The sequence below is a fragment of the Nomia melanderi genome, chromosome 10, assembly GCF_051020985.1.
Source record: "Nomia melanderi isolate GNS246 chromosome 10, iyNomMela1, whole genome shotgun sequence".
In the NCBI taxonomy this organism is placed as follows: domain Eukaryota; kingdom Metazoa; phylum Arthropoda; class Insecta; order Hymenoptera; family Halictidae; genus Nomia; species Nomia melanderi.
In genome coordinates this window covers 3,619,859-3,642,510 of record NC_135008.1, presented here as the reverse complement: position 1 = coordinate 3,642,510, position 22,652 = coordinate 3,619,859, and the positions used below count along the sequence as shown (strand labels likewise).

The following is a 22,652-nucleotide window of genomic DNA, read 5'->3' as shown; positions in this document are numbered from 1 at the left end:
ACGAACAACACTGACTTATGTTAAATTAGTTTAGAAATCTTCATCACGAGTCTCACTCGTCATTGTATGAGGTTAAGACGAATTGAACGAGGGAATGTACGTAAGTTCAGAAGCAAAGTTATTATTTCAATATTTCAAACATTCATGGATTGTAAGAAGTTTAATATATAAGACTTTATGTTTCTCGTATGTCAAATTGTATGGTGAATCACTTCACGAGTGCAAAGGGTTGAAGCAGCTAATTCTCCAAAGAAAAGAGTAAAGACTCGCGGAATACATTTTTAATCTTAAATTGGAGTAGAAAGCGGAGTAAAGCGTTCGTCGAGCAGCGATCAGAACGTTCCCCCGAAGCCTACCCGTAACCAGTATTAATTCACCCCTTGTTGATGTCCTAATACATATTCAAAGGGTCTTTGATCGATACACGCGAGCACTGTATCTTCATCCGTCCATGAGAACACATGCTTGGCCAGAATCGGTTGTCGCGGAGAATATTCCTCCGCTCCCCCGTTGATTAGCAATTCCATCGGTTACTCTCTCGCTGGAAATATGCGCGGGTCAGGGAACAAGCGACGCGATGTTCGGCCGCGGGCGATTTCATCGGCGTTGTTCATCGGTTGTTGCTCTTGGAAGCGGGCTGGGGACCGTCCTGTATCTTAATTCATTGCGGTGCGTATTCCGCGGTCCTCGTTATTGGATTCCTCCTGATAATTCCGCCCTAAATCATCCCTCTCGGCGGGCCAGCAGCCGGCGCGCGCCGCTCCGTTGGTGGGGGCGACTAATTTCGTGCGTCTCCACGGAGTCGTGGATTATGCAGGGACCAGCAAAGGGTTGATCCTCCGGGGACGCTTGCGCCGACGTGACACTACTTGGCCCCGGTTAATAGAATATCGTCTTCCTGTAAACAGATAGCACCGGAAAGCCGGAGGGGCTTTCCCCGCTTCGTCCCGCGGATCCTCCGACGATAGAACGTTCCTCTCGCGGCGGACTTAATCGATCGATTCGATGTTTCTCGAATCGAACGCGGCCAAGATGGCAGTTTCCGAATTGCTTTAACCCTCTACGGGCCAAATTGTGGTTCATGATTATAACAAAATATCTGCCATACGAAATTAATGAGTATGCACGTATGAAAATGAATTGACAATGTATTCAATAGTTTGAATAATTTTATTAAATTATTGCGTATCCTTCAGATTAGAATGACATCGAACTTTCACGCCTGAGCGTACAAACGTTCAAGTTAATTGATTACTTAATTTTATTCACCACTTTGCCGTGAAAAATGAAATAAATTAACAGGATGCCAATATATTGATATGTGACTTCGAAGTTACATGGGCCTACAAAGGGTTAAACTAAAGCTATCAGGTGAAAATTATTCTTGATATTCTTGCAAATATTAAAAGATAACAGATGTTACTCCAAGAAATTATTGAAAGAATCGATTTAGCGATAGTTAAACTGGGTTGAAGATTAATTGGTCTTAACCCTTTGCACTCGAGAGTTTCTCGCTGGAAATATTCCACATTTTCTAATGAGATAGGAACGATATTTTGGAAACTTAAAGAAAAATTACATGAATCAAAGAATGAAGCTGTTTCATTTCAGTATTTCACATATTGATTCATTATAGAAAGATTAATGTTAAATATCAAATTTTACAATTTTGTATCGAATCAAGTGGTGACTGTCACCTCTCGAGTGCAAAGGGTTAACAGATGTTTCTATAGAGGAATTTCGAAAAGTCGGTTTAACTGCTCGGTAGTTTGTGTTAGATTGCGATAAGAATCGATAAATATATTTAGTAAATAGTGGTAATTCATTAGTGATTAGTTTTAACGTCACATGTATTCCTCGTGAAAGAATAGGTAATACCACGAAAAACTGAAGATTCCGGAGTCGGCGAATTCTTCTAATTACTCGCATAGGTTTCGCTCGGCGAAGCGTCCTCGCCGCTTTACATTCGCCCGATGTCGCAATTTTCGCCGGTTACGCGAGCCTGAAACGCTCCGAACGGCGAGGGTGATGCAACCGCGAGCCACATGGAAACGCGTTTAATAATTATCAATTACTTGGCCGTCACGCGTTGTCGTAGCGCGCGAAGAACGAACAAACGAACGAACGAACGGTTCGATTAAACACGATTTCAGGTCATTTGCTTTTCGAGGAACTCGGCGTGCCTCAATTTCATCGCGACGCAGTCCGCGAGCTCGTCGCACCTTATCGCGGACACGTTTCTGAGTATAGATTATGGCGCAATAAAACGCGTCGTTTATAGATGCACTTTATTAGCTCGTATTCTAGCCTCCCGTTAAGTGTCACAGCGTATTGCGCTGCGTCGCGAGGGAATGCCACGTTATTATCCAACCGACAGGTATACCGTTTTCCGATGGACGATATATCGCGTCGATTCCATGCCGCAATCAATTCCCCCCCACCGTAACCAATTACTTTTGCAGATTACCTTCGCGTTCCCACGGACTCCGTCGAATCTGGCTCTCCGAACAATTGCGACACATCTAGTCGGCAGGCTGTTTCCTTTGAAAACCGATTCGATTCGACAGTAAATGAAACTTTGCAAATTAATTTCTCGTCATTCCGAAGAACACCCAGTAACGAGTAAACAGAAATCATTTCTCAATGTTATACATATACATATAGCGAGATTGATGTATGCTCCGCGTATTCCAAAGAGAAGGAATCGACGCAGGACTCGTCCCGTTACTCGAAACACGGAATCCAGAGATCAATAACGAGCGGCGAGAGCATCGGCTCGTTTCTCGATCTCTGCGGTCGTCCGCAGAAGGCGTCGGGAAATAAAAGGACCGAAGTTGTTATGACAGTCAGCGGCAGGCTATCCATCACCGAGATTTGGTCTCCACGGGCCGACCGCGGACCAACTTATCCAATATTTAAGGTTTTGTCCCTCGCGGCCGGCCTGATATATCACTCGCATTAATATATATTTGCGGGGGAGATAACTCCGGTTCCTGGCCTAACGGGGGTCACGGGGGCGGGAAGAGTGGAGGGGGGCGGGGGGGACAGTGTCCGGTCGCACGAACGCCGACGTTCGCAGCTTCTCCTTCGCGAATAATGGATACGCCGTTATTTACTGCGCGTCGCGCGGAAAAATGGAATCTTGAGCACGTTATCCCGGGAGATTGGCTAATTAAATGTGCAGCGTCTAACGGAATAGTCATCATCGCCGTCCAGACGCGATCATGGAAACATAAACTCGGCCGTTTCAATTGCGCGACTCTCGTATCCCAGTACGAAGAAGCGGAAATCGGGAGAGATAAACTTTTGTTGCTCCGCGGTTCGGATAGAAGTGTGTTCCGCTCATTATCGAACGCGACGATTCAATTTCCAGCGTGTCCCAGCTGGAGAGCCTTATCTTTCATGCATCGTTCGGTTTTCGGATCCGCGAGTCGCCGTTACGACGCGAAGAAACGAAGGAAAACATAAACTTCCGTTAATCAACGGTACGGTGAAAATCACCGTCGTCCAGCATCGGAGCGCGACGATTCAACTTCTAGTGCGCCCGTGTCGGAAGGTATTCTCTTTTACGAACCGCTCGCGAAAGTTCCGATACGAAGAAGCGAAGGAAACGCGCGATAAAACGTTCGCCGCTCAGTGATAGAATGGAAATCAGCCCTGGCGTTCGAACGGCGCGATTCAATTTCTAGCGTGTCCGAGCCAGAGAACCTTCCCTTTTATGAATTGTTTCGCGAACATTACGAATCGTTATGCTTCGGGGAATGCCATTACCCGTTTTCGCGAATCCCCGAGAAAGCTCGGGTAGGGTGAACGATGATCTCCGGAAGTCGGCGTAAATTGCAGGGTGTCGTAATTACGGTCGGCCGGCGGAGTGATACGGTACAACCGGGAATAAAACAGTGTTTTCGGGTTGACAAGTAACGCGAACCGATGGGCGACCGAGGGACGAGCGGGGAGCGGACGGCGTTATATCGGAGCCGCCCGGTGAAATTGCGGGCGCAACGAATTCGCCGGGGCCAATTAGGTTGTCCCAGAAACGATAAAATGCAAATCGGACGCTGATAGCGTCCTGCTTGTTCGCGAGACCATTTTTCCTGTCGCGGTACTCCCTTTGCTCGCCGCTCGCTTCTTCGAGACCTTCCCGACGTTTATCCGAGCAATAAGACACGCCCAAATTTTCCTGTCCGCGATCCTCGCCGGCCGGTCGATGCACCCGAGCAGCGAAAAATCGAGCCAGATCGATCCACGAATGAGACGTTCAGCGGTTTTATCGGAGCACCGGCGTAAATCTGTCATCGGGACGGTAAATTAACGCGGACGTGTAGAGAGGAATCACGTAAACGGACAATTTCATAAGCAAATCTCGCGACGATCGTAAAAACTTGTTTCGCGACTGCTCGCGCCGCTCTCCCGTGGACGACTCGGTTTACAGTGGTGCCGGCGTGTAACGAAGACCCGCAATAAAAGACGAATGATCCACGAAGTAGTTTATTTGGGGAACGTATCATTTCCAGAATTTTATAGACTTCCTCGATCGTTAAGCTGGAATCACGCGCGGCCTCCGTGTCCCGGCGCGATTGCCCGCTCCTTTTTCACATTCGATTTTATCTCCCGATCCCGTTTATTTGATTCTTTTTCCCTTCCACCGCGCCGCACGGAACGCCCGCGGACCGTATTAATGAACAAAAATTACGCTACGCCGCCGATACAGTTGCGGACACATAGAAACGCGAGTTAAGTGGTCCAATTAATCGACTCGCAATTCTAGACAACGGCGTCTCGATCCTTTTACACCTCCTTGAATGGTCGTGTATCTATTTCGCGCCTGAAATCGAGCCTTTCGAATGATAAACAAAGTAGACACGTCTCGTTAACCCCTTGCCGTACAGTGACGAGTGAGACTCGCGATGAAGATTTCTAAACTAAGTTAACAAGAATCAATGTTGCATTACCCACGGATCAAAGTAAACAACTATTGTGCTATTATCAATGTATTATCTTCAAATGAAATTTCTAGCTGAAGTAGAGTGGAAAATTTTGTTGTATTTCTTACAGATTGTCGATAGTGAAATATTACACGGGCTTAACCCCTTAACTTGCACACTCGAGTTAATTCGAGCGCTAAACAGGTCAAACTGTGAAAATAACAATCTGAAAGCAAAGAAAAAAAATCGTTTTATTCGTAAGCAATAACACTTATTTATTCAAGAATAAAATATAGCCTTTTTCCATGGAACAAAAGCTCAGTATATCAAAATTGATTTTTTTGGCCGGTTTTTTTCAAAAAAGTGCGTTAAGGGGTTAATAACGCAAGTAAATAGCACAGCAAGAGGTTAATACCGCGTCGAGTTATTTTACGAATGAATAGTAGCGAATAATGAATGAATAAATGGCGGAGATGAACGTTTTGAGGAACATTAAGAGAGCATTAAGGGTTGGTAATACCGATGTCCTTGAACACACGGTTCTCACCGTCGACTTCGGTTCGGCCGTCGTCGTGCTCTCGGCAACGCTCGAATCGCTCGATCGCACGCGTTACCGGCGATTATTAATGCGAACGATCCGCGGTTTCAGTGGAAACAATTAACCGGCGATCACGACGCGATCCTAAACTGGCCGACGAAAGTAACTCAATTATCGGGCCGATAATTGCGCGGCGGCGAGGCGAGCATTACAAAATATTCGCCTGCTACCTTTCCCGCCGTGTGTGCTGCGCGCGGCCCGTCTCGTTTTATTTTTCCCCGTCCGTCGGGAACCGGGAACAGTTTTTGTACGTTTCGATGCTCGCCGAAGACACCGGACGGTCCTTAAGCACGCGATCCTATGCTCCCGTCCTTGTTCTTTTTTTCGAAATTGCACGAGCTGCGCTAAAATTGTTGGCTAAAACTTCGGCTGCGTGCTGTGCATTCCGGCGATTATGAAGCGAAAACGTTTTTGGTTTCCGCGACCACACGCGAAACCCGTGTCTGCCGGGTCTCGGGCGGCGCGCTCGCGTGAAAGCGGGACCGATACGACCGGAAGAGTCACTCGCGGGAACACCTGTCCGGAGTACCGGCTCATACTTTCCGACCAACTCCCTGCGTATTATCTATTAACTTGTTCTGGAATTAAATACACCGCCGCCGACAGGGGCGAGCGGCGAGGATGGAATTACCGGCGAAATAGCTGGCGCAACGAGCGCACCCAAAAATAAACCCGTCGCGGATAAGGATTTTTCGAAGCATCGGAAACCATTTTCCACGGAGAACGTACACCAACTCAAACGCTATAAACCTAGTACAAATGTAATACAAAGTACATAAATATAATGCAAATACTAATAGAAAACTATATACTAACTTTCTTATATCAATGATTAAATCAATTCTTAGATAACCTAATGTAACAAGGTTCATCTTCGAAGCATTAACGATGACTTCTCAACAACAGTTTCTTCCTTAACATTTTCACGTCCGGTGACACCAACGTGGTGCCATTTGCATCCCGTTTATTATTCGCGGTGACCTCAACGTGCTGCTACTGGAAATTACACGTATCTACACGTATCATTTAATAAAAGCTAAAATGAATCTTATATTTTATATTTGTACATTTCAATGAACAACTTTGCAAAAAGTTCCAACAGAGAAAATTTTTGTGAGCCGCGCCGAAAGTGTTAATTCCACGAGCTCGAGTATACCTTCAATACTGTTCCTATATCTTACTATCAGTTACACGAGTGTATTCAGAAATTCAAAAGAATATTCCCCGGTCCCTTGGAGGCATGCTTCCGAAGGGGCTACAATTACTCGGAGTCAAACGTCTTGATAGAGCGAGAAAAAGGGAGAAGCACGTTTCATAATTTCATCGGGGAACAATTTCCACTTTGATCCTTCGAACGATGGGGCGGCAGAAGAGGGGAAGGGGGGACGACGCGGAGGGAAAAATGAAAGGAGCTACCGGGAGAATTCTTCGGGGTCGTGACGCAGCTCCGAACTCGTTAAGGTCGTCGACGGAAGGGGTGCTTGTAGCTCGAAAAGCACCGGACATAACGCTAACGCGGCGCATACAAACGGCCGCTAATGGCGCGGATAGCTTTTGTTGTTTTTAATTAACCCTTTCTTTTAAGACGGCCGGCGGGAGCGGTAAAGCCCGGCCGGGAAAGGGCTGCGAAGGCGCTCCTTTCCTGCCTCACGACCTTCCCGGACGGCCTCCCGTCCCGCGGGGGATGTAAATATGCGGGAAATTGTACCTAGGAGACAGCCGGCCTCGCCTCCGACGTTCCCTGCAATTAAACCTTCATCTAATTAGCTCGACTGATTGCCGCCGGACCCGCGGGATCGACTGGAAAGTGATTCCACCTGCTCGCTCGAGAATTTTCTCTCGCGGACCGTGCGGACGGACGCACGTTTTCTAAGAAAAATTCGATAACTTCAAGTATGAATGACAGATGAATGATTGTAATTGAGCTGAACACGTGGTTATATTTTCTTCACGTTATGGGGGTATTTATGAAGTTTTTTAATGTTTTATCCTACAAGTTAGACTCTTGGTGAAGATTTTCAACGTGATTCAAGAAATATATGTATTAGTCGGTTCATTCGAGTTCGAAGTGAATATTATTCCCATGTTATCAACTATTGTACTTAACCAGTTGACTGTGTTTGACGAATATACACGTCATCTTAAAACTCTTAACGGTGCTCTTTCAACGATGGATTATTTACTTTTTGAGACAAACATGTAATTCTTCTTCGCTTTAGTTTTTCGTTAGTAGATTTTTAGAGTAGAGTAGATTTTTCAAACTACATTCCACACTTGACTGGTTAAAGGGAAATATAGGCATAACGTATGCTTAGAATTTTTCTCGTTTTCCAATAAATTATTAATGATAAAGCAGTCGTATCGACCAGAGTTGAGAAATATATCATAAGCCAAGTTAAGTGGATATTTTGCGTTATTCGAACGGTATATAAATAGAGGGACGGAATTTATTTGTAGGGAATTTGTATTTTCGATGAACATCATTTTGTGTAGCAGACTACTCAGTGACTCATTGATAACATTCAATTTTCGTTATGCGAATAGTCGAATGTGGGTTTTTTTTAAATTTGTAGACTCCACGAGAATTTAGATTTTAATTTGCAATTCAGTTTGCATACAGCTGAATCAATTTCTATATTACTCTGAGAATTATCTGTTGTCCTTTCAACAATTGCGAGAGGAAATCAGGAATGGATTATTCTAACTGGTCCGGTAGTTTCAGCGTTAAGAGAAGACCGAAATACGATAATACGTCTTAGCTTTCAGCGATAACGAGTGAAATTGCCACGAGAAACGTGCTAAAACTGTCTCCATTATCTTCGTATTGATAAGGCTATTTTAACTCCGGGTTAATGAATTTCTTTACTACTGGCCGAGCGTCTCGGCAATTTTATCGGCCGCGTCGAATTCGTTGCGCGGACGTTCGGTCGTTCGTTTCCTCTCGTAGCTCGAAGTGTCGCGGAGACAGACTGCGACATCTGACTTGAGAATCTGACAAGAGCCGCAGCGGGACGGCCGGGACGTCGTTGAAGAGACGGAGAAGAATAACGCTAAGAGTCGGCGCTTTGTCGCGGTCACGAGGCTGTCAATCACCGGCGATAGGAAGCGACACGTTAATCCGCAGAAGAGCCTGTTGACCGCACGACATCTTCTCCTCCTCTGCGGTCGAACAAACCTCGTTTCCAGCCGCCCACCGTATTTTTACTGCACGCGAGAATGGGCCATCGGGACTTTCGGCTGCTTTGTCGGCGCCGGGCTGCGCGAGAGATGCAACCCTGAAGCATAAGTTACGGGGACACCGGACAATTGTCGTACAGCAAACAGTCGTCAACTGTGATTCGAAGGTAAACAGTTAATTAGAGAATAGGAACTCTGAAAATCTATACGGTGATCCGTAAACTTGTCATTTGTATTCGTGTGCATCCCCTATTTCTGTGTGAATTCCTACACGAAGACGTGACATTATTTTAGCTCGCCTATATCAAAGTAATACTCTACATCAAATTAATTAGATAATAGGAACTCTGAGACACTATACAATGATCCATAAACTTATTTGTAGGATTCGTGTGCATCCCCTACTTCCGTATGCATTCCTGACGCCACACAGAGACGTGACATTATTTTAGCTCGCCTATATCAAAGTAATACTCTACGCAACAGGAATATTCGATCGCGAGTGACGAAGGAAAGCTGACCAGCCTCGACAAACGCCAGAAGAGGCGTAGCCGGGCAGTTTTACGGATGACCAACGCCGGCTGAGTTATCCGCGTTATTAAACGCGACGTTTTCCACGGACACAGGAATATTTATTTGACGCAACGCCATCGAGAGCGTACGAGCACGTTACCCGGGCAACGTTAAGGAATCAGATCAGCTACCGCAGATCCGATCGGCAGCGGCGGCGCTAGAGCGAGCGTGATTCAGAGAAGGAAGGTTTTCTCACCGTATGATTAAGCGGAGCGCTATTCGTGGCAGTTAAATTTTAGAGGATGGTCATCAGGGATCGAAGCGGGCGCAAAGTGGAAAAGATTTATCGGATCGGCGTGTCTTGGGCCGCGGAATATAGCCGGTTAGGTTCGAAGGCAGCGCAATTCGGGCCACCCAACCGGCTGATTGCACAGCGATAAACGCATTATTTAATTACCGTGAGTAATTACCGATTATTACACGGCGCGGCCTGTCTCGGCGCACTGTCCCGCCATTAATTACACGAACGATCGGACGAAACACTCGTTACGCAGCACTCTTTAATCGGCTGGACTCGCTGCGGCCTTCGTCCGGTTGTAACCGATCGCGGCTCGCCTTCCTGCGATCCTCTCATTGGGACGTTCGCGCGACAGGAAGGACCACTTTTGTTCTTTCTCTCGTTCGATGTCGGGGAATCAGGGGTTGCTCGGTCATATAAATCATTAATAGAAGCTTCCTTTAATTGACGATCCTAACGAGTGAAGAATAATTGGAGAATATGAACCATTTCGCGGGGGGAGAGAGAGAGAGAGAGAGAGAGAGGTCGGGACTCGAAATAAAACAAACGTAAATTAAAACTAAACACCATAACGTTTAACGTCGCTGGCCTGATGAGGTGGGGTCACTATGATATAATAATGATAATAAAAATTTTTATTATACCCGAGCCGCTGTTCCAGGGCATCCATGTCGAGGTAACATTCCCGTCGCGCGGACGGCACCACGGCCGTTCCCATGGAGCTGCGCGCCAATTCTCCGAATTAGGATTAAATATTGATGGCCGGCTTGATACAGATTAATGTGGATTCCTCTCGATCTACTCGCGCGAACCAACAGTGATTTGTCACTGGTCCTGCGAGCCAAAACGAGAGGCGGACGGCCATCCACTCCGCGTCCTTGCCACGAACGAAGAGAAAGACGAATGTCCGATCACCTCGGACGTCGCGCGGATCGTCCACTCCTCTTATCTCTCACGTTTCTCTCTTTATCTCCAGATTCGACCCTCTCTTATGATAAAGCACGTCGCTGGGGAAGCTTCTTACTCCAAGATACCAGCTCCTACGGGAATCTATTAGCGCGACAGGTTTGGTCGACTTTCGTGATAACCTCGAATCAGTTTTGGAAAAGATACATGGAAGAATATGAAAAATCTCGTCGACGGCGGAGATTACTGGTCACTAATCTTCAGACGTCATCGGCTAAGGTAGCTAACTAGATATAGTTGATTGTCCTTTTCCTAATATTAATATTTCCTTTAATTGTCCTCAACCTGAAGACATCAAACCTTCAAAGATACCAACATACAATTACTCAAATAAGATTTTCATCCGTCAGTACTCAAGAGATCAACGTAAAACACAACTCTACTCAAAGTTGAATATCCCAAATATTAGATCCTCAAGAACCGATCCGATTCCATTAAAAATCCCCTTCAAGCCAGACTCATCCCTTAACCGCTTGGCCTATGATTTCCTCAACTCTGATCTTTGTCATTAATAATTGGAAAGAGAAAAATCCTAAGCATATGCCTATATTTCCTTTTAAGTATCACAGTCGATCACAGAGGAATATTTACTTTCAATTCGAATGTACTAATATATATTTGTTGCATCACGTTGAAAATCTTCACAAGTCTCACTCGTAGGGCAAGGGGTTAACATCTCGTTAGCAGCGAACGGTTGATATTCGTCAGACCAGCTCAAGTATCAACGCGCAGCAACAAAGAAGAAAATCGCTTGGAGAATGCTTCCCACATGGAGCGCGTTCGCCGTCCGCGTCGCGGGTTTTCCTACAGCTGACGGTTTACGGAAGGCGTCGCGTCGCGACGCTGCAGGAGCGCGGGGGCGGTGGGCGCGGCGGCACGGGTCGACGCGCGTGTCGTCGCTCGGAACCGGCAGTGAAAATGGTTTGTGCCAGAAAGTCTCGGGTAAGTTAAACACGGCCCGTGGTCCGGGGGCGTCGTAAAGCGCCGCGGCGCCTTCGTGTTTACGCGGAGACGTCGAGGCCCACCAACCGCGTCATCCCTTTCCATCGACGCCGATCGCTCGGTCTCGCTCGCGCGCCCCGGCCGGCCGGCCGTCGCGTCGATTCACTCTACTTATTCCGCGTCTATTTTCGACCGCGTGACAAATCTTCTATGCCGGCCGGCCGGCCGGATTTATCGAGCGACATTCTGGCCCGTGCCGTGCCCATATGGTAGCCACGCGAGCTATTCTCGGCGGCGAGGTGCGATCCCTGCCTCCCTTCGACAAGTGTAACCACTCGGATCTCGCGAGCGGGATACGATCGGAAACTGTTCCGCGTTCAGTCCCGATTTACCGCGACACCGACCCACCCCGACGCCGGCGGGGAATCAGCGATCGGTAAACTGTGGATCGAATCGAGCGGAATAGGAATTCGCTCGAGCTAAATCTGAGACGGGTAAACTGTATCGAATCGTAGACAGTAAGTTGGAATAATTCGTTAGAGGAGTTTGATAATCGAGGTGAGAGAAATCGTGTGAGGTTTCGTTAGAATTGGAATTGTTAAGCCTTTGCGGACGAATCGACGCTTTGCCGAGATCTAACTTCATGTTTGATTAATTCTGAATTATTCTGGATTGTTGATCTCTGATCATTATCGATTAATACCGTTCGGTAATGAAGTAGATACTCTAGTAACAGTAGTATCGGTAATTGTAGATTAATTAGTATTGTGAATTTGGTGCTTCGTCTCTAGGAACCTCTAATATGATGATTATCCTTATAATTAACATTTCGCGAAGGAATGTCGACACTTTGCCGAAATCTAACGTTCATGTTTGTAATATTAAGTAGCAAACGAATGATTCAACTACTGAAACAGTAAGAAACCAGCACATAGTTTCCTTATTCTACATTATTTAGGCATTCGATGTGATGCAAAGGATTAACCCTTTGCACCAGAAGTTTTCCACCGAAAATATTCAACATTTCCTAACGAGATACAGACGACATTTTCCCAGATTGAATTCAGAAATCTCACATGCATTGAGGAAGACTATTTTCTTTCAATATTTCGTACATCGATGCATTGTACAAAGTTTACTATTAAATATCAAAGTTTACAGTTTCGCAGTGTCAAATCATTTGGTGACTCAGAGGAGCCTCTGGAGCGCAAAGGGTTAATCGGTAATTCAGGTCTGTTTCTTATAGTGACTAACGCCGCTATCGATCTTCGGGCATCGAAATCCGTGGCCCGTCCGCGTTCGCGCGCAGTCGAAAAACGATCGGCAGAAGAAATAATCGAGAAGCTCTAAAGCGATCGAGAAGGATGTTGCTGCGGTCGGCAAACCGGACGGTGATTTACGAGCGTGTATTCCGTCCCAGGAATTTGTCAGTCCCGATCCACGGCCGGCCATAGGTGTTCCCCCGGCCTCCAGATATCGATCTTCCTTTATAACGTGTTCACGGATCGGAATCGGGACAGAGGAGAGACAGAGAAAGCCCGTGAAAGCCGCATTCCCTTCGCGCGGTGAAAAACTAAGTCTTAATAAAGCCCGGCCAAGATAAATCGGTACATTAGCATCTCCGCCGTGATTCATGGTGACGTTCCGGGGCCGGCGGGGAGCGACGGAGACCCGCGGAGGGAATATGATGTATGGCCGTTGGCATTGGTTTCGTATCAGAGCGGACCGGCTCGTGTTTTAGGTCTTAAAAGCCGCGACCGTCCTTAATGGGGTGTAATGCACCCCCGGGAAACCCGGTGCCGGAACTTCGTCGCGGTGACTTGTACATTCGGCCATCTGTCCGCGCATTGTTTCTCCCTAACGCGAACAATGGGGAAAATCGCGATTGCGATAGGGTGGAGTCTCGTTTCTGAAAGTATCTACGGTGAGACTAGCAGACATTGAATATTTATTTGTTGAAGTAAACAACACAGTTTGAAAAGTGTATATTTATTAACCCTTTGCACTCGAGAGGTGCCTTTCACTCACCATTTGATTCGATATAACAAAATTACAAAGGGTTATATATTATAAGTTTCGTATAATGCATCAATATGCGAAATATTTCAATAAAATAGCTTTGTTTCTTAATTTATGTATGTTTTCTCATTATTTGGTTCCAAATGTCATCTACGTCTCATAGGAAAGTGTCGAATGTTTCTAGTGAAAAGCTTCGTCTTTCTTTCACTTTGTATTTCTCAAAGAAGTATCTTCCAACGATCGCGAGAGATTCAAAAATTTCAAATGTAACAAATTCAGATAGAGAAGATTGAGATGGTTCCAGCATTGAGTCATCGAACAAAACGAAGCCATCGCTACCAGTGTCCCGCGAGCGACTCACGTATCAAGTTTCGAAAAGAGAAAGACAACCGGCGTCTCCGAGACAACGCTGACGTCTCGATCGTAGAGGAGCGACGCATCGTTTCCATAATCAGTTCCCTGGAACTAATTTCCTATCGTGACGAAAATGACCCCTCCGATAATCGTTTCCGTCCACGAATCACCGGGCCACCGGAGTCGTGGTTCTCCAAACAACGGCCTCGCGTCCCGCCGGAGCCAATTACAAGCAAATTTATTCGGCTTTCTCGTGTAAACGCGCGAGCGGAGATTCAATGTTTCGATATTACCGGTCGAACGCGCGAACACGCGGGGCGTCTCGGCGCGGGCGCGAAACAAAGGGCGCAGCACGGGGGGTGCGCGCAACCCCTCGCGAGTCCGGCGTGTAATTCACGGTTTGCCGGTGCATTTATTAACCGGCCGCGCCGGCGTGTCACTCCGGGCGACGCCTATTCCGTGATTTATCGTGCACGCGCCAAGACGTGTAAATCCCTTCCGCAGGGCGTCTTCGTGGCCGTTCGCGCCTGCGGCTCGCCCTTCCTCTCTCGGTCTTACAGCTGCCGAATCGTCGTCGGCGCAGATGGAACCGCAGATGGCGCGTTTCAACCCTGTCCCGCTCGACCGGAACGTTACCTTCGTTTCGAAATTCTTCAAATGGCTCCGGTGTTCGGGAGATTTAAGTGGCAATCTCGTTGCGCTGACGTTGACGAGCCGTCGGCGTCGCCGAATCGTTCGAGCGCTCGATCCCGCCGGAAACAATCCGAAGATTGATCGCCGCGCCGTAGCCCGGACTACGTTTCCATTCCATACGAATTCGCACCGGTGGAAATTGGTTATTACACCGGACAAACTGAAAACAGCACTTGGTCCACTTTCGTCGCAGCTTTCTTTCTCACGGGCGAGAGCCAGGATGCGAGCGATCGTACCGCGGAGATTAGTATCTCGCATCCGTATCCCCTTGGACCGTTCGTGCGTCACGAGTTCCCCGGAACTCGAGGAAATTTAATGAGAAAGTGAAATACGGGGTACTAACTCCGATCATTTGACCCCGCCCGTCCGCATCCCACTTTGTATCGTCCGCTCGGAATTCCCCGGCTCCCGGGGAGGGGCGGCCCGCGAACCCTATAAATTCGTTCTGGCTACGCGCAACGGCGGCGGTCATCATCGTCGAAGCGTAATCGATGGCTCTACGATCGAGGACCATCGCGTTGCACGCGATGCATCGGAAAGAGGTCGTGGACGGGGCCAGGCCCAGGCCCCGGCCGCCGGACAGACGATGAAAAACAGTTAATTGGCGTGGATCGTATGATCCCGCGAGAGCGGACGACGTAGATGACTGGTTTCCAGGCACGTAAAGTATTGGAAGGCGAACTTCGGGAAATTCTGCCCGGCCGGCGCACCGCCGCGCCGCTAAATTGCTCGCCCTCTCTCTCTGTATTACCGGGAAGGGCATCGGAATTTAAAGTATGCGTATCCGCTCCTCGTCTAAGGTTATACGGGAGCAGAAAGAAATTCTGCCGTGCGCCCGGACGGTTAATCGGGCCGCTCCGGCTCCCAACTATTTATTAGATGCACGTACGTACCGACTGAATTTCCACTCTTTCCGCGCGTGCTTCGCGTGCTACCGGCCGAAAGGATGCGCCGCGCCGTTTTCCGCGGCCGACCGTCGGGCCGGCCTGGACGGCCCGATACCTCGTACCCAATTACGTTCACGGCGGAGGGATACGCTCCGGAGATGAACCGAAACCGTTCACGCCGGTTATAAAATAATGCGGTGCCGGCCGGCGCGGAGCGGGTCACTCGCAACTCGAAACGTGCCGCGCCGCATCCGCGGGTCGTTAACGCGCGCATTCCCCCGGCAGCCGTTACCGTCGTCTATTTCTATTCCCGGTCGAGCGAGCGCGCAGTGATAAAACTGCGGAATCGCAGCCGGGATAGGAATCGGGAATGGAGGCTTGCGCGCCTCCTAGCCTCGGATTCCTATCGAATTTTCCCGCGCGCGGACGACACCGTAAAATCGTAACGACAGCTCTCCAGCGCGACCATCCTCCCGGCCGAATATAAATTCGAGCGGAGCTGGACGGCTGCCAGATCGCGACGCTGCTCGGCGGAGAAGTTTTTTGCGAAGTTTCTTTCGATCTGTGCTGGGCATCGAGGCTTTCGGGGTGTTTCTAGAGAATTATCGTATAAGATCGACGAAGAAACGTTTCGATACATGAACAAAGACTTCTTTTGCAGTTATTGCGGATGAAAGATTCTTTCAGAAATTACCAAGGAAATTCAGTAATATGCAACTCAGTCGTAAGTCGATTGAAATCTCAGTTCTCCTAGAGTTTATAGAATTAAAGTCCATTATTGTTCAATAGTTCTAGCCCTGATGTAGTAATTACTAATCCTTTGCACTCGAGAGGTGACTCTCAGGCACCACCTGATTCGATGAAGTAAAATTAGAAAATTTGATATTTAATATTGAACTATGATGTGTGAAATATTGGGATAAATAAGCTTTGTTTCTCCATTCACTTGTGATTTTTCTTTGAGTTCCTTTAACCCTTTGCACTCGGATGTATTTCGCTAAATATATTTAACAGTTTCTAACCAGACCAATGATGCTTTTTTAACCCTTTGAGAGGTGACTCTCAGTCGCCACTTGATTTGACACAGCAAAACTATAGAATGTGTTATTTAATGTTAAACTTCGTATAATGCCTCGATACGTGAAACATTGGAATAAAGCAGCTTTGTTCCTCAATGTACTGGTGATTTCTCTTCGAATTAGTCTCAAAGGACATCGTCTTCGCCTCGTAAAGAAACGTGAAAAATTTCTAGTAAGGAACATCCGAGTGCAAAGGGCTAATAACGGTACCAAATAATTGATCGAGTAAACAAGAGACAGCCAAATCGTGATGCGCACTCCCTGCGTCGAGAAGCAGATATTCTGTTGTCTCCCAGGGAGGCCGCGGGAGGACGAAAGAATCATTAGCGGTTTTCGGTGGACGGTTAACCGATGGAAACCGTATCGGGCGCAGCGCCCTCTCGAAAAGACGGACACGTCCCATCGATATAAATAAAGTATCGGGGGATAGAGAGAAGAGAGTCGGCGGTGGCTGACACAACGACGGGCCAAATGAAAAATGCCGAGACGGACGATCAATGTAAATATATTCATGACGTGGGGTGGATGCTCGCGGCACGGGGATGCCCGGATACACGTACGCCCGCCTGCGTGTGTGTGTGCGTGCGCGCACGGACTTTTATAGGACGGGGTTCGTTCGAGGACTCGATGGCACTTGGACGGAACATAATTCACTCTTTGGCAGCTCATTACAATTTAAAAAGGCCTTTGTCAGTGTACACCCCTGACCGTGATTTCTTTCGAGCCCACGACCCGCTCTCGCGTCAGGGGCCTGTCACCTTCGGGACTGCGAACCGACGCCTCCGACGCCCTCCCCCTGCACCTTTCGTCAACGGTGACCTGAATTTGTCAAGTGGTCAACGGTGACGCTCGATTTCTATTTTCGACTCGTTTTGTTTCGGGAATATTCCACCTTGCGTTAACCACTTGCGGTAAATGACGTGCCACGCACGTCGAGATGCTTTTGTTTGAAAACCGCAAGCCACGTGTGCACCACGTCGGTAGTCGTTTATCACAAAAATGAAAATAACAGCAACAACAGTTGACAGTTATAGTCAACATTTGACGAGATGTAGAATATTCTTTGAAACTAATTGCAGTACTGAGAGAATATTGGTAAATTGAGAAGCGAAGCTTGTTTATTTCAATGTTTTACGTATTGACATTTTATGCAGAACTCGATATGTAAGATTTTCATAGGTTAACCCTTTGCACTCGGAACTTTCTCAATGGAAATATTCAACGTTTTCTGACGAGATATAGGTGATATTGTTCGAAACTAATTTAACGATAATTCATAGATAAATTAAGCAACAGAGGTGTTTTATTTACATATTTCACGTAGCAATGCAAACTTTCATTTGAAATATTAAATATTCAACTTCATAGTTTTGTTGTATCGAATCACGTGGTGACAGAGTCGCCTCTCGAGTGCAAAGGGTTAATATTCTAGAGGATCTATGGTTTACGATCTTCGGAAAATGATGAAGTTTTTATAATATTTCACTGATTTGGTATTAATTTACTATTGGAATTATTGACAGAGGAGAAAGGAATCCGTGTAACATAATTAATGTTATACAGCTCGGAACAGAGAACTGTTCAAATATTTTTCTTCGATCTCAATCTTCGCCGATGTCATCAGTCGCTTTACAAAGACATAAAGTTAATTGCATCCTTCAGTTTAACCCGCAGACTGAATGACAACGATCGATTAACCGTGTATCGGTCCGGCAGATAACATCGACCATAAGTTACTCTCTTATGCAAAGCCGGCGATCGGCAGGTTGTTGGAACCCGATCTCCTTCTCCGTGGCGATTGTTTGACATCGGGAGAAGTCGAGCGAACCCCGATCGTTCACGGATCGACAACGACCAGGATTTTTTGCCAGGCCGAACGAAACCGGTCCGGCTTAAGAACAAAAGGGGCGCAGCGACGATTCGTCGTCCGCCGTTCGGAGATTTCTAATTCCAGTGGTCCGATCGGCCGCGTCCGAAGAGAAATGGCTCCGTCGCCGTTTTTCGAGACCAATCCCGAGCAATTACCGGGATCGTCTTTTGTACGGGCGAGTCTGATGAATGCCAGCGGGCTGATCTCTGTCGACACAGTCGCCGACCGAACGCGCCGATCCTTTCAGAGCGCCGGACTCATTGGAACGACAGATCCGAAGAATTGGAGCTATCTTTTGCAACGAGATCACGCTTCGTCCGGTTTCGTTCGCCGGGAGCAATTTGCTAGCTTTCACAGAGAAATGGTAAGCGAGTTTTTGAAATGATGAATGAACCTGGCTGAGAATGCATTTTATAACTTTGCATTCGAAATTCTTTTAACGAATTATAAATAAATCGAGTTTATAGTGAAGATTTTTGAAATTACATCATAATCAAATCCTAATGAAAACTTTTCAATATTTTTATGCTACTTTGACACTTTCACGTCCGGTGACACCAACGTGGTGCCATTTGCATCCCGTTTATTACTTGCTGTGACGTCAACGTGGTGCTATTGGAAATTACACGTATTAACACTAGGTTTATGGGACACATCATTTAATAAAAAGCAGCTAAGTTTATGTTGTAATGAATTTTATATTTGTACATTTTAATGAACTTTGCAAAAAGTTCCAGCGACAGAGAAAATTTTCGTGAACCGTGTCGAAAGTGTTAAGTAGTCTCCCGAAGAACTAGACTCCAACCGAAGCAATAAAGAAAATAACGATAAGCGAATCGCTCCTCGAATTCTCCTCCGTTTTTCCGGTCACGAAAAGATGGACGATCTTCGAGCGACACATCTTTTCCCCCGACGGTGGCGGGGCAAGCAGAAGAAGCTGCCTCGAAAGAAAATGCAACTGCGTTCCCGCGGGACCGGAATTTATATGTATTCCGCGGCTCGTCCAATCTATCGCGGGTCAAGCTGCCGGAATTTTAAGCGCGATACACACCGCCGTACATCCGGATCTCCCCCCAGACGTATCGATGTGGGGTGCTTTGTGTCTATAATATACGGGGTGTCTCGGCCAATTTTTCAAACTTGAAACGCACCCCTCTTCCACCGTAACCCATCCATAAATTCGTGTCTTCCGGCGTACAAGAATCTTCGATTAATTCGAATCTCGCTTTAATCAGTTTCGAATTCTCCTCCCTCGAATCGGTCGCAACGCGTTGGAACGTCGCCTAGGCGAGATCTAGACAGCGACACCCAGTATATCAGGCAGCGTTGTGGCCGAGAGCAGCGACGGACGCTGGCCAATCGGTTCTTTCATACATTCTAAAACTTACGAGGGCATAAAGCGCGCCCTCTTATATATATATATCGCCGATACGTATGCATACACGCGCGCGTGGCCACGAGCGGATCGCGTGCGCGGCCGCAGGGGAGGGTGGAGCGAAGGGACGGCACTGGTCATCGTCGGAAAATTGAATTTCGTCCCAGAGGGCCGCGCGGATGAAGTATGCTGACAGTTGGAAAATTTGCGTTTAACCGTGTGCACGCGGCCATCCCCCTGCAAATCTTCGACAGCCCCTTCGCTCCGGATAGATTCTTAAATCGGGCGCGTCCTCTTCGATTCGATTAATTCTCTTGCGATTCCGCTCGTACGTATCTCGCGACGAATAATAGTAAATCTTTATCAACACTGAATCTTCCAGTTGGGTCAACATGACACTGGTGTCCTTTTTGCAATTATTAACCCTTTGCACAAAGTTTTTCACTAGAAATGTTCAATATTTTCAGACGACATTGTTTGAGACTAGTCTAACGATAATTCACAGATAAATTCAGCGACAAAGCTTTTATTTAAATATTTCACGTAGCAATGCAGTTTCATTTTAAATACCAAATATTCAATTTCATAGTTTTGCTCAAATCAAGTGGTGACTGTGAGTCTCGAGTGCAAAGGGTTGAAAAGATACAGATATTTATCTGAGGAACTATTCAAGAAGATCTATCAATACTCAAACTGAATTGTAGATCAATTGAAGCCTCGATAGATGAATTCTCGAAGCTTCTATAAAAATTCCAAAAAGTCGATTTAACTGCCCGATGGCTTAATGTTAAAGTGAACCATTCGATAATTTTTCTTTTCTTAAAAACTCACCGTGAGGCACCCAGCCGTGATGACACTTCTCGCAACACCGGATGTGCCGCTTCCCCGGGGTGAAAGAGTCGCAGTTGCACCCGTTCACCGTACACCTGATGGACTGAAAGCAGAAAGGAACAATATATGTTAGAGAATGTTTCCCAATATCTCCTTTTCCTCGATTGCTCTCATATTGAAAACTGTATTTCCTTATTGCGTTAACGCGACGATAACGGAATAAAAATTGGCTAGATCGATAGGCTAAGAGCGTTAAGTTGTACACCAAGGAAACGGACGTTCGCAGGGAAAAGGAAAAACGGGACGTCTTAAGAGGGAATTTTATTAGACTTTCCAGTCGGGGGGAGATATCCCGGACAGTTTGGCGCGGATTAAAGGATCGTTGCCACGGGCGGCGTAGGAGAAAAAAGGGGGTGTGGTATTTTGAGTGACCGTTTGGTATAACGCCACCCCAGAGGAAGCTCGTAAGAGACGAGGCCGCTCGTCGGATTTTAAGGAACCGTGAATATTTTCCACCCTTCGGCACGGAATTAACCCCTTGGGAGCCACCATCCAATCCTGGCCCCCGGCTGAAAGGAACCGAGCAACCTCCCGGATCGGGTATTACTTTATGTACGCGGCGGAAAAGTTTATTTTCCGCTGTTCCGAGTTACCTACAGGTATCCCTGGCTGTCTACGTTCCGCTGCGACCGGAGACGAGAGAAAAATATTAATTCCCCCCGCCCACGTCCCTCGAAAGTTCTCCGATGAACAACACGGATCCGCGCTAAGGGAACTTCGGTCCTTCATTAAACGGTCCGACTTTCAACATCCTGCATCATTTTTATCGTACGTCGGCCAGGGAGCGTTCACTGGAGACGCATCGAACGAGAATCGCGCGAGACGCAGCTCAACCCCTTGACAATGACGAGTGAGACTCGTGAAGATTTCGGGATTAGTTCAATAAATATGAATATTGTTCAATCATGGAGCAAAGCAAAAAACTATTTTATTATCGATATATTATCTTGAGAGAAAATTTGTACATAACAGTGGACAATTTCTGTGTTTTTTCTGAACTGCTGAGAGAAACATTTTGCACGAGCTTAAACGCCATGTCAGTCACTGGTGATTGACGCCTCTGAATGACTAAAAACCAATCGTAACATGCAAGACAACCGATGTGAAATAAAAATGTTTAACAGCGCAACTAAGTTGATAATAGTGTAACGTTGCAACGCCGAACAATTCATAACTGCTCTTGCTTTTCTTTGCTACAAAATACAAACTCTATGGGAAAATGCTTAAGATTTTCGTGTCACTTAACGTGTTAACGAAACTATAGGAATAATATAGAATTCTGTTGATCGATCGAAGAAACGGACACAACTGTCCGAGATGCTACGATTTTTCTACGTCCGTAGTTCCATTGCTTCGAGTTTGTTCGAGAGAACTCAGTTCTACTTGAACGACACGCGTGCAGTTGCAGCGGAATGGAATTCAAACGACACTTCAAACACATGGCCCAGCTTTTCCGCGAGTCTCCAGGATTGTCCCTTCGCGCAGCCATCCGCGTTCGTGCGCCGACTTCCGCTATCGTGGCATACGGAAGGCAATAACATTTTTACGAGCCACGAAACATTTATTGCCGGCTTCCTCTCTCTCTCTCTCTCTCTCTTTCGCCGACACACCGGCGTTTTATCATCGGCCGTTCCGCCGCTTAATACTCCCGCTTAAGGACGCCGCGAGTAGCTTCTGTATATTTTTCGCGGGCCGTATATCTTCCGATTAGACCGTGCGCGAGGACGCCGGGACGAGTTCATCAATTTGCCGTTCCTGAAAACTGGCTGCTTCGCTAACGGCTGATTAATCGGCTCGTCCGACCAACTAATGAAACACGTCCGCGTTTCTGGGCTCGCGTGTGGTTACCGTTCGCGCGCATCGGGCACAATGGCTGCTCGCGCTGCTCTATCCTTGATACCCGGGGAAATAATGAATCATTAGCTAAAACAGAATCGAACGGAATCGAAGAGGAGCTTGTATAGAATTTTAACAGCCTCAAGCTTTCGATGGTCTGTTTAATCCCTTCAGACTCGACGCATATTGTCGGGTACACTGCCTTTTAGTTCAATATCTGGAAAGATAA

At 46.9% G+C, this 22,652-nt stretch overlaps 1 protein-coding gene across 2 annotated transcripts in view; it reads right to left on the bottom strand.

Moving 5' to 3' along the window:
- Positions 1-22,652, bottom strand: part of LOC116434688 (uncharacterized) — a 262,733-nt gene that overhangs the window by 147,242 nt on the left and 92,839 nt on the right. For both annotated transcript variants that reach the window (XM_076371327.1, XM_076371328.1), the window contains exon 3: positions 20,528-20,630. In XM_076371327.1, coding sequence (XP_076227442.1) covers positions 20,528-20,630 — 103 coding nt within the window. The remainder of the gene's footprint in view (positions 1-20,527; positions 20,631-22,652) is intronic.